The 13,290-nt window shown below is 43.4% G+C and overlaps 1 protein-coding gene across 1 annotated transcript in view; it reads right to left on the bottom strand.

The window, feature by feature from the left end:
* Positions 1-3,060: 3,060 nt before the first annotated feature.
* Positions 3,061-13,290, bottom strand: part of tlcd3a (TLC domain containing 3A) — a gene marked incomplete at both ends in the record, with an annotated part of 106,931 nt that continues 96,701 nt past the window's right edge. Inside the window, 2 exons of the mRNA XM_083659277.1 lie at positions 3,061-3,378; positions 5,418-5,513. Coding sequence (XP_083515403.1) covers positions 3,061-3,378; positions 5,418-5,513 — 414 coding nt within the window. The remainder of the gene's footprint in view (positions 3,379-5,417; positions 5,514-13,290) is intronic.

Raw genomic sequence — 13,290 nt, 5'->3', positions numbered from 1 at the left:
ATTGCTCTGACCGTTGCCCTGAGATGTACCAGGCACCATGTGACCTTAAAGGGAGACCCCCCACCAGCCCTCTCTGGTTTGATGGGCAGATTTGACCTATTACAGTAGAACACAATACCCCCCCCCCCAATACATCAATTAATACCCCCCCCCCCCCCATACATCAATTAAATCTGACCACAAATTACCCTAAAAGACTTTGTGTTGCTCCCTGCTGCCCTCCAACAGCTGTCTGTCACCATGGCAACATCTTCATGGGTGTTGCAGTGCTAGAGTTTAGTTCAAACAAAGATTGAGTATTTACAAGGTGATTCATTCATTCATTCAAAATAAAAAAATAAATAAAATAAAAATGTATACCTTCTGAGCTGTAAAAGTGGGTATGAACCCTCACACACTTGTATTGTATGGACTATAGAGTTGTTTCTCAAAAAGTGATCATAATGAAAAGTATATTGAAGTATATTCAAATAAACTTTTGTTGTTTTTTACGTAAGATATCTTGCAACAGGGGGGCAATATCTTGTCAACGTTTCCATTAACATCCACACATAAAGAGCAGATTCGGGTCTGTAGTGTGTAATGTCCCCCCCCCCCACTGTGGATTGCAATTTACCCGGAAATTGAGGCAGAGTGAGAGCTCTCCATTTTATCCTTCTCTCTGGTCTGAATGAGCTTGTCACAGCCTTAGGCTGCTTTCATGTCCTATGGGAATAACTGTAGGATCAACTTGATACTTAAAAGCAATGGCTTGAAAGTGTTCATGTGTTCAAATTAATTTGCATGCCATGATTTAGGTTTTGGGTAGACTTTGGTTTACGCCTGCTCAGCTTTCTCTCACTTAATACACATGCACTCGCTCAATGGGTGATACATTAAAATTCATGTTTTACAACAAACCAAAGTCATATCAACCACAAACCAAATGTATGTGATGAAAATAAAAGTCCTATCTACCATCTTTCCCATGGGACATGAATGCTAGCCTGGTAAACCAGCCGGTCACGTGAACTCGCATTTCATTTCGTTCTTCGTTACCGTCTGGCCTGAAGCTTTCACGCAGTGTATCGCAGTGGGCGGAAGTTGGGCAGGTGTACTTGCCTTGACAGACAACTCCTTCAGCCAATCAGCGTTGGATCCGTTGCATACTTCTGTACTTGTTTAATTGTTGTTATTGAGTCTATTTCTGCAATAACTGCACTTTATGGCTGTTTAAACTCGACAAACGTTGACATTACTTCTCAAGGCGGACAGGCAAGGAGGCAGCATTATTGTTTTGCTAGTGGGGTTCCTGATTGGCCGGTTACGATGTCAACTACGAGGCGGGTCACTGATTGGCTGGTACGCTTTGCAGTTTCTGCAAAAGCCCTCCCAGGGCTTGAGGCCAGATGGAAACGAAGAAGGAAATGAAATGTGAGTTCACGTGACTGGCTGGTTTACCAGGCTACATGAATGCAGCATTAGGCCAAGAATGTATACTACTACACATGCAACACTACGCCCCCCCTCCCCTTTGTGGGGGGAAGCTGATCTCTCTTCAATAGAGATGCACGATGATATCGGCACGTCATCGGTATCGGCCGATAAATGCTTTAAAATGAAATATCGGCATGATCGGACCGAAACAAACATTTCTGCCGATATGACAGGCCGATAAAATGATGCTTTAATTATGCCCAAAAATGGCATGTTTTACATAACCTAAGTTGAAGAAGTTTTCTTATTTTGCCCGGTGAATGTGTAGTTTCCCGCCGGGCAACAGGGTGGTACAACGAGGAGCCCGGGATTGCTATGCACATTTGCAAACTGATGCCATGCCCGATCTCCCAAAAATTGTAAAATAGCAAAGTTTTTGGACCAACGTTGCGATGTTACAATTTCGGCTCCGAAATTATAAAATGGTAACGTACGTTTATACAGGGGTGGGCATGGTTTCCGGAGATTTTCGGTTTTCTAACCTCTCCCAGACCCTAACTCTAAACCTAAACCTCTCCCCAGACTCTAAACCTAACCTCTCCCCAGACCTTAACCCTACACCTAAAATCTCCGGAAACCACGTTGTAAAATGGTAACATACGTTCATACAGGGGTGGGCCCTGTATGAACGTATGTTACCATTTCACAATTTTGGAGCCGAAATTGTAACATAGCAACGTTGGTACAAAACGTTGCTATTTTACAATTGTCTGTGAGACTGTGTTGGATATGCCATATACAGTAGGAAACCACAAATAAAGTGAACAAGGGCGGAGAGTCACAATCTATCACATTAATTGGATTTTATGCATCTAGCCTGGAGCAAAAATATGTTTTTAGCTCTCAAATGTGGATGAGGTGACTCCTAATAGTTGTAAACACCCCTCTCAATGCTAATACTGCCAGATCTAGCCATTCTGGATTTTCACATCGCACCCACCACTGACTTTTCTACCCCCTTTTTTCTCCAAGATAAGTGAATGGATAGGATGGGTGCATCACTTCAAAACATAATTATTCCAGGCTTGTAAAACTAAACCACAAAAAGGAAAATAATAAAAAGAAAGAAATAAAACCTGTAAAAACAGCCACTCATGCACATTGTAACAGAGCTTCCAACTCAGCAGAGGCTGTAAACAGAGGGTAGGTGGAAGAGAGAAGAAAACGTCCCGCAGTTTGAGCTTTTACTCCACATTTCATATTCTCAGCGGAGTGAAGGTGACCCCTGTTCAGAACGGCGGGCAGACAGATAAAGTGAAGCACTCCAACAAGATCCAGTCCAGATCCACTAAATCCAAAGAAAACACCCAAATCATCAAGCCTCATCGCTAGCATTGGATTGTATAAGAGGGTCCACTCGGGGCAGCAGATTTGCAGCAAAAAAAAAGGATAATGTGCTGAAAATGCTGGGGAGTGGTGGAACAGGAGCAGGCAGTCCTGGTTGTACTACAGTAGTAACAATAGTAACAGTAGCAATACGGGGTCAGAAACGTGGTAAGTAAAAGTAGTGCCTTTGCAGAAGTAGTAGCATTAGTAGTCGAGTGTGTTGACTCGAGCCAGCAATTGTAATCCACTGACTGGAAATCACTCGCCCTTGGCATTGTCCATGACAGTAGGAGATGCAGGAGACGTTGTTGTGTCCTCCCTACATCGGCTGCGTTGGTATAGGCGGAAGCCCTTGCGGCAGAGCAGGACGAACCAGTAGACCTGTGGAGCGAGGATGCACATGCTGCCCAGGTTGGTGGACAGCGGCAGGTGGAAGGGCACGCTGTACAGCGGGACGCCGTAGTGGCGGCCGTACACCCAGTACATGTAGGGGAAGAGGGCGATGCGGCACATGAAAAAGGTCAGCAGCACCATGCCGCCGTTGGCCTTGTGCAGCCACGAGTCCTGGAGGCTGAGCTGGTAGAGGAGACAAGACAAGACAGAGAGGGAGGGATGGAGGGAGGATGTGTGGATGGAAGACGGTAACAAATTAGGGCATTTTATAAATGGGTGCTTTATAAGTTCTAAGAATTGGTTTATTGACCGTCACAATAGTAGGTGTTTTTGGACCGGAGGGACTTTTTCATAGTGTCTAACAGTTGGAAGAACTCCCCCCCTTTTTATTGTGTCTGCACTGCAGGAACTGGGAATGATCGTAGTTCTTAGAACGCCATTTTGAGGGACTTTTTAGCCCCTACTTCAGGGTAGGTAGTCTCCAGCCATAAGTATCATCGCTAACGTTAACTTGCTTTTTTTTTTGCAAGCTAATATTAGCTAGCTAGTGAACTCTCACTTGCTTTGCTGTGAAGCTATGCTAACCGCTGGCTGGCTTACTCAGTTCAGCATTCCTGTTGACGGTTTGAATGCAGACAGAAAGAAAGCTCTTGAAAGTATGTAGTTCTCAGGGAAGCGCCCCAGTGGGCAGTTCTCTCAGGTCCCCAGAACTGTTTGGTCCAAAAGCACCTATTGTCTACCCCGGTGGTTTCCAAGGAGAGATCTGAAGACCCGCAGAGGTCCTTGAATGGCATTCTGAAGCTCCCCAGCTATAAATATAAACATAACATACATATAGATTTCTGCCAATATTCATTTAATATTGTTCTCAATTATAATGCTAAGAACTGTAAATCATATTGTTGGTAAAACTGCATCACATTGCTTATTATTGCAATGGTTCGCCATCTGAAGTCCAGGGACCACCAGGTCTCCTTGAGGGGATTCCAGTTTACTATTATTATTCACTATTATTTCGCTCACTAGAGAATGTCTGTAGGTGATGGCTTTGAAAGTAGGTTTTACTCTCTCGGTTGTCGTTAACCTCTCCACCCAGAGTAAAGATAGTTGCATATTGTAATTCTGAGTCTGCACCAAGTGATATCTAGCAACACAACTCTTGTGGAATAGGTGCCTGTGGTTTAATACATATCTTTTTGCAGGTCCTTGATGTGAGAAGGTGTTTGAGCCCTCGGTCTAAATAACGAGCAATGTTTCCAAATCAACAGCGGTGTTAAGAGCAGTAACACATTTCTCAGCTCCACCACTCTAGTGAACTGTGTTAGTGCTGACCTAGTCCAAAGGAGGGCAGTGTGATTGAAGACAGGGAAGAGCACTGGAGCTTTGGTTTGCTCTTTTTCCCTTGCCGAAGCCAGATGTCAGCAAAGAGCTTGAAGCCCACAGGCAGTCCACTGCTTTTACTGGTCTACATACACTGTTTCTTCTCAAAGTGTACAGTAGGTCGGGACGCTTATGGGTGGGGGCTGTGAAGGGATTAACTGCAGGGGGGTGGTTGAGGAATAGGGAGAGGGAATATGGCCATAGCTTTTCAGCCAGTTGATGTATTTTTGAGTCTCGCAACTTAATTATTAATGCTGCTACAGTGACAAGCTGCATCCCAAATGCAAAGGGAGATACAAAGGTTTCTGAGGATGAAAGGCATGGCATACTACCTGAGCAGGAAATTAATGTGTATATTCAAAATACACTTGACAAACATCAAAAAGTTGTTTTTAACCAGGAAAAACTATTATTTCAAGCCCTAACTCACCTTCTCATACTATTTAGAGGGAAAGGGCACTAACGATCACACATGATTAGGCATAATAATAATAATTCATTCATAATAATCAGAATTTTGTTTTATTTTTTGTATTCTTCCTTTATTTAACCAGGGTAATCATGAGATGTAGGCATGCCTCATTGCAGTGTGGATGAAGACATTTTTAACACAGTCACTCGTCATGATAGCAATTTTATACATCCTCAAAAGCTATTATCAGGCTTTGAGGGAAACCAACCCTGTAAAACAAGAATCCTGAACCATGAAATATATATATTTTTTAAATTTAACATCAGTAGGTAAGATTTCAGGGTAACACATTTCTTGTTGTCACTAACATGAGTTATTTTTTTAATGCCTTTTTGTCTATGTGCATGCATGTGTCCATGTGCTCTCTCACCTGAATAAGTATCTTCCCTAGGGAGACGAAGGGTGTGCTGAGCTCTGTTAGAAACAAGCAGCCGATGAAGAAGTCCCCCTGCTCCTTTCTGTGGAACTGAGACACAGACAGCGAGAAAACACACATGAGCTCTGTTAGAAACAAGCAGCCAATGAAGAAGTCCCCCTGTGAGAACACACATGGAATGAGCAAATAAACAAAAAGCATGGGAAAAAATACAGCTGACATTCAAGGGCAAACCCCAGTAGTTCCAGGTAAATGTGCAAAGACCTGGGACTAGATTCGAATTTGACAGTTGTTTGTTTTTGACAACCCAATCTCCAAAAAAAATTTTAAATAGCAAAGTTTTTGGACCAACTATGTAACTATGTTACAATTTCTGCTCCGAAATTGTAAAATGGTAACATATGTTTATACAGGGGTGGGCGTATTTTCCGGAGATTTTCCATTTTCGAACCCCTCCCATACCCTAACTCTAAACCTAAAATCTCAGAACGTTACCATTTTACAATTTTGGAGCCGAAATTGTAACATAACAACGTTTGTCCAAAACGTTGCTATTTTACAATTGTCTGTGAGACTGTGTTGGTTTTTGAAGGCCAATACTGATACTGATATTTCGGCATTGAAGCTGATGAATAGCCAATATTTTGTGCAGATAGTAAGTTATTATCTTGAAATTTGACCATGCAAAAAAACATATTCCTTATTTCCGTCAGGGTGGGAAAGGCACCCGAATTTAGATCATCATCATGGGACGTTGAAACCATGGGCGTCACATCTACAGTATTACTGTGTACTTTTTAAAATGATTAGTTTAGACCTCCCTACTTTTACCAAAACTGCATTTCCCCAGTGGCCTCAGTGCAGGCATCACCAGCAGATGTTGAGAGACAAAATGTCACAGCAGCACTCAATGCTGCCAGCTCAGAGAGTTGAACCTAGGGGTGCACCGATCGATCTGCACGCAATCTGTATCGGCCGATTTGGACCTCAAATATGTGATCTGCTGTTTCCGATATTCCTTTAATGTTGCCGATCGCATAGCCGATCATGCTGCACGTGAGAAACATGAGGCAGCCCATTTTCATGTCTTCAATGTCTATCGTTTAACTTTCATATTGTGCTCTAACGTTTATATCATTGTGTTGCAAAGCACACGCTTTGCTTTCATCAGTGTACTCACCTCCATGCACACACCGCACCAGACTGTCAACACACCTCTTGCCTCTTTGAATCACACAAATCAGCTGGTGATTAGAGCAGACTCCGCAGAGAGAAGTTACCTCCAGCCCTCCCGCCTACCGAGGCATTTGCATGCTGTTAAATCCGTGTGTATTAAAGTCCCAGATTAACGTGGTAGTCGGGGTAGTGCACGCGCACACACAGACAATTTCCACGCAAGCATTGATGTTCCCGCGGGCACTTTGAAGGAAGCGAAAGTGTGCTGCTATGTGGATGTGCGCTCCATTCAGACGGATGCGCTAATTAATGCCACTACTCAGATGGAGTTTAGCTCGTGTGTAGCTTGTGATTCTGTTGTTTCTCCCGTCATGTAACCCTGTCACCATTATGTAGATCGCACTCATAGTGCTGCTAATTATAACACTGTAACTCGGCCTCGATGGGCGGGTCGTTTTGATGTTCGTTCGATGCGGATCCCAATGTATGACGGTTATTGTGCATAACCCCGGTTCTATGAGTGGGAGCTCTTTGGCTTTAGTCATGGTTCAAGACTGGTGTTTAAGAGTAACTGACTTACAGTTTACCTAATTATCATTTATATATTATTAGTTGTTAATTATCACTATAATTGGCCTATATAACAGCAAGCTTGGTTACTGACCTGTTTGTATATTTTATTGCCTCCTTTTTCCAGACCACACACAATCCTACTATTCCTGTCATAATGCTGTAAAAAGCCTATACTGCTGTACTGTACTGAAGAGAACTGACAACTAAACGGTTGAACTCCCATCTGTCTCATGTTGGCAGTTTCCTTTAGCCTACAAAATATAAAATAAATATATATATATATATATCGGTGATCGGTAATCGGTAATCGGTGATCGGTCGATGATCGGTTGGGCAGATATTTCTCATAGGTGATCGGCAATCGGTGATCGGTGGCAAAAAACGTGATCGGTGCACCCCTAGTTGAACCCTTTATTAAACAAAATAAATAAATGGTCCAATATAACGGTTGGCGCCAAGGAGCTGAACGTTACACCTCGACAACGAGAGAACCCCTATTTAGTGGCACTGTGTCAGAAAAAACAGCGTGACACTGACTTAACGTGAGAGAGGAAGATGAGATGCTGCGACTGACCCAGCTATCATAAATGTGCCTTTTGTTTTTGGAAAGCGTGAACGTAACCACGCACTCAACATTTCACATTCATTTGATTTGAATAAAAAAATGCATAGACAAGTTATATTCTTGTTTTCTGACTGGAGGATCAGACCGTGTGCGAGCGCAGTGACCAGCTGGCTGTAGAGGACACTGCTCCTGGCACCGGCGTGTATGTGTGATTTGCCTGCTAAAAGACTGTCATGTATGTACTTGTACTTGAGAGACTCATTCACACCATGTCAGCCTACTTGTACTGTAGATGCTTTTTGGACAAAACAATCGCTACAGCAACAAGATGCTATTTAGTTGGGGCCTATTCATAGTATTCCCTCCGTCGCTGGAAGCTTGATGACGTCGACGGTGGGTCTGACTACGTGAGACTAAGGCCTACCCAACAAGTTGATCAACCAACTAAACTTCCTGCATTAGCTGTCATTGTGCTTGTGGACGTGAGATATTTCAACATTGTATTACAATGTTTACAATGATTACCGTAAATTCCGGACTATAAGCCGCGGCTTTTTCCCCGTTTTTTGGCCCTGCGGCTTATATAACGGTGCGGCTTATCTATGGATTTTTTCAGAAAAAAAAAAAAAATACAAATAAAATCTCTCTTTTTTAGCACTCTTTCTAACTATAAATCCACTTCTGTTTTAATTTCCTCTCTTGCCCTCTTTTCACCACACCGCGGACACTGTGTGCACTGTAAAAATAAACAAAGGTGGTGTTGTGTTATGTTGTTTTGTTGAAATGTTACGGTAAAACGGTAAATGGGAGCTTCCTCAAACAGCCATCTCTTTCCCGACAATCCCCTCTGTGCGTGAACCCTTACATATGGTAATTACGGTAAGCAAACGGCCACTCGGTGACCTCCAAAATCGATGGATTTTACAGGTTACACAGCTTCATCAGCACATTTTATGTGCATTGCTTTGCTGCTTGTTTTTTTCGATTATTTTTTTGTAAAGCACCTTGAATTGCCTTTGTGTATGAAAGGTGCTATATAAATAAAATTTGACTTGACTTGACATCATTGGCGGAAATCAACCGGTTACTCCTACCGGTTCAAAGTTCATCAGCAGCCCGGAATCACAACAAGACGAGCAGTAGAAGCAACTCTCTCTCACTTACCATGGGGAAGGTACGCAGAAATTCACACGACGCAGCTTTCAAGTTGAAAGCAGTCAATCTTGCATTAAAAGAGGGAAATAGAGCAGCAGCGCGTAACCTGGGCATCAACGAGTCAATGGTGAGGCGTTGGAAGGTGCAGCAGGAGGAACTGTCTCAGTGCAAGAAGACCAAAAAGTCCTTCAGAGGTCATAAAAGCAGATGGCCCGAACTTGAAGATTCCCTTGAAGATTGGGTGTTGACCCAGAGAGCAGACGGCCGAGGCGTTTCCACGGTGCAGATCCGACTGAAGGCCAAAACAGTCGCCACCGAAATGAAAATTGAACATTTCATAGGTGGCCCATCTTGGTGCTTCCGATTCATGAGACGAAAGGGACTGTCCGTCCGGACGAGAACTACTGTGTGCCAACAACTCCCTCCCGACTACCAGGAGAAAATCACAAACTTCGGCGAATTCACACAAAGGAAGATCAAGGAATATTCCATCGAACCGGAGCAGATCATAAATATGGATGAAGTGCCTTTGACGTTCGACCTGCCACTCACTCGGACTGTTAACAAGAAAGGTGAATCGTCGATCACATTGAGAACCACTGGGCACGAGAGAACGAATTTCACTTGTGTTCTGGCCTGCTCTGCATCTGGAGTAAAGCTGCCGCCAATGGTGATTTTTAAGCGGATCACGATGCCGAAAGAGAAAATTCCCAGTGGGATATGCCTCAGAGTCAACAAGAAAGGGTGGATGATGGAAAGTGTCATGAAGGAGTGGCTGGCTGAGTGCTACGTCAAGCGCCCTGGAGGATTCTTTCACCAAAAAAAAGCTTTGCTCGTTCTCGACAGCATGAGGGCTCATATAACAGATTCCGTGAAAGCAGCCATCAAGACCACAAACTCCATTCCAGCTGTGATTCCTGGGGGCACAACGAAGCATCTGCAGCCACTTGACATCAGTGTCAATCGTGCGTTCAAAGTGGCACTACGCGTTCAGTGGGAGGCGTGGATGACGAGCGGCGATAAATCATTCACCAAAACTGGTCGCATGCGAAAAGCAACTTTCGCTCAAGATTGCCAGTGGATCCTGACAGCGTGGAGGAGTGTGAAAACATCCACGATCACCAACGGGTTCCGAAAGGCTGGACTGCTGCGTGATGATGACGCCGGCACAGCTGGGCGCCTTCAGAGGCTGTTCGATTCCGACACCGACAGTGACGAAGAGGAGTTCCTTGGTTTTGAGAGTGACAACGAAGGAGAGAGGAGAGTGGTTGACGAAGCCACCCTGAACCTGTTCGTTTCCGACACTGAAGTTGAGGACTTTGCTGGTTTCAGTACGGAGGAAGAAGAGGAAGACGAGGATTAGTGACTTGACTTTGACTCTGTTTACAGCCGTTTGCTGCACCTTCACCTAAAAGATGAAGACAAGGATTACGGTACCTGGTTTGATTGTTGACAGCACCTTATCCTTTTGAGGATTGTTATATTATTGTTTTCCAGTTACCGTAATTTGTTTACTGCACCTTACCTTAACCTTTTGAGGATTGTTATATTATTGTTTTCCAGTTAATTTGTTTACTGCACCTTACCTTAACCTTTTGAGGATTGTTTTATTATTGTTTTACAGTTATTTTGTTTACAGCACATTATCCTTTTGAGGATTGTTTTATTATTATTATTATTGTTTTATTTTTTATATTTATTTTGTTGAAATGTTAATAAATGGGAGCTTCTTATAGTACCGTAATGCTGATTTTGTTGAAATGTTAATAAATGGGAGCTTCCCCAAACAGCCATCTCTTTCCCGACAATCCCCTCTGTGCACGAACCCTTACATATGGTAATTAAACATCAAAACACCCGCGGCTTATAGTCCGGTGCGGCTTATATATGTAAAAAACAGTCAATTTTGCTGCTGCGGCTTATATACCGGTGCGCCTTATAGTCCGGAATTTACGGTAGTTGTCTTTTTGGGTGTAATTCTCCCACCCTGGACTCTCTGTCTGCTAGCTTGGCTTTCCTCTTCCTCTGTATAAGCAGTGAAAGTTACATTTTGCCCTTGTGGTGTTAAATCATTTCAGAAAAGAAAAGAAGAAACCGTAGATTTCCTCCAAGCAGAGGTGACCCTGGCTTTAGATCTTGGGCAGAGAGAGGGGTCAGTAAAGTTATGGATATTTATAATAAAGACACCGGCTTTTACAGTTTTGAAGATCTACAAAGAAAACATGGTATTCCTACAAAACACTTCTTCAAGTACCTACAAATTAGAAATTACATTTTAACAGCACTACATCAGTCCACTAGTAAGCCTCCTCTCTCTTGTCTTGAAAATTCCATAATGGAGCATCTCCAAGGTCATGGCCAGGTTTCATGTTTGTATAAACTAATGGTAGATAATTCCAGAGAATCCTCAGATGACAAAAGATTGGCTTGGTCCAATGACATCGGGGTAGAGATTTCTGAGGATGACTGGGAGACAGTTTGCCATGATGCACAAACCCAGACTATCAATACCAGATTCAAGCTGCTACAATATAAATGGATTATGCGTACATGCATTACTCCATACCTGTTACATCATTTTGACAACAATAATCCTGATTTATGTAGTAAATGTAGTCTAGAAGTCGGCACTCTATTTCATTGCCTCTGGAGCTGTCCGAAAATTAAGCAATTTTGGGAGAAAGTCATACAAACTATATCTGACATTACTGTTGTTGCATTGCCGATCTGCCCACAGTTATTCATTCTGGGGTTACCCCCTCCTGGGTTAGGACTGACAGGGGCAAATAAAAAGTTACTAAACCTTTGTTCACTTCAGGCTAAACACTGTATTGCAACGTCTTGGAAGAGCACGGAGGCACCGACAGTTCAACAGTGGTTTAATAGTCTTTCCAATGTGCTTGCCATGGAAAAATGTACTTATGCCGTCAAAGGGAAAATGCAAAACTTCCATAAAGTATGGGGACGATTTATAGAATACCTAGAAAGTCGCACACCAGGAATGTAAATGCCTTGTAAGAACTGCTTGAATCATTTAATTTAATTGATTTTTGGTTTATAGTTGTTGGTTTGTTTGTTTTTTTGTTTTGTTTTTTGTGTGTGTGTTTTGTTTTTGTTTCGTTTCTGTATTCGTGTGTATGTACATGTACATGTTGTATTTGTGTCAATACATGTTGACATGGATTAAGCAGCAAAATGGACAGTTTGTGATGTACTTTGAAAGTTTTTTTTATTTTTATCAAATTGTACATTATCAGCTTGATTTTAGCATTAAAAAGTAGCGCAAGCCTCTTCCTGTCTGTTCATTGGCTAATGAGTCACGCATTTTGGAACTCCGCTGACGCCACTCTCTTACTCTTGAGCCCTGACCTCAAAAATCCAAGATGGCTGGTCCACGCAACAACAGTTGTTATAATCGTAGTAAATGCTATTTAGCACTTCTGTCTTGTTTGTGTCTCATTAATTCAGCTGTACACACAGCACTGCCTAAATTATATCTGTGTGGACATGCTTTAGTCTCTCTCTCCCTCTCCATGTCAGCACCATGCTTTAGTCTCTCTCTCCCTCTCCATGCCAGCACCATACTTTAGTCTCTCTCTCCCTCTCTCCATGCCAGCACCATGCTTTAGTCTCTCTCTCCCTCTCCATGCCAGCACCATGCTTTAGTCTCTCTCTCTCTCCATGCCAGCACCATGCTTTAGTCTCTCTCTCTCTCCATGCCAGCACCATGCTTTAGTCTCTCTCTCTCTCCATGCCAGCACCATGCTTTAGTCTCTCTCTCCCTCTCCATGCCAGCACCATACTTTAGTCTCTCTCTCCCTCTCTCCATGCCAGCACCATACTTTAGTCTCTCTCTCCCTCTCCATGTCAGCACCATACTTTAGTCTCTCTCTCTCTCTCCATGCCAGCACCATGCTTTAGTCTCTCTCTCCCTCTCCATGCCAGCACCATGCTTTAGTCTCTCTCTCTCTCTCTCCATGCCAGCACCATACTTTAGTCTCTCTCTCCCTCTCTCCATGCCAGCACCATACTTTAGTCTCTCTCTCCCTCTCCATGTCAGCACCATGCTTTAGTCTCTCTCTCCCTCTCCATGCCAGCACCATACTTTAGTGTCTCTCTCCCTCTCTCCATGCCAGCACCATACTTTAGTCTCTCTCTCCCTCTCCATGTCAGCACCATACTTTAGTCTCTCTCTCCCTCTCTCCATGCCAGCACCATGCTTTAGTCTCTCTCTCTCTCTCTCCATGGCAGCACCATGCTTTAGTCTCTCTCTCCCTGTCCATGCCAGCACCATGCTTTAGTCTCTCTCTCTCTCTCTCCATGGCAGCACCATGCTTTAGTCTCTCTCTCCCTCTCCATGTCAGCACCATACTTTAGTCTCTCTCTCCCTCTCCATGC

The sequence above is a fragment of the Poromitra crassiceps genome (assembly GCF_964638095.1).
Source record: "Poromitra crassiceps genome assembly, chromosome: 1".
Lineage (NCBI taxonomy): Eukaryota > Metazoa > Chordata > Actinopteri > Beryciformes > Melamphaidae > Poromitra > Poromitra crassiceps.
The sequence above is the reverse complement of the archived record's forward strand: the minus strand, read 5'-3'. Positions and strand labels throughout refer to the sequence as shown.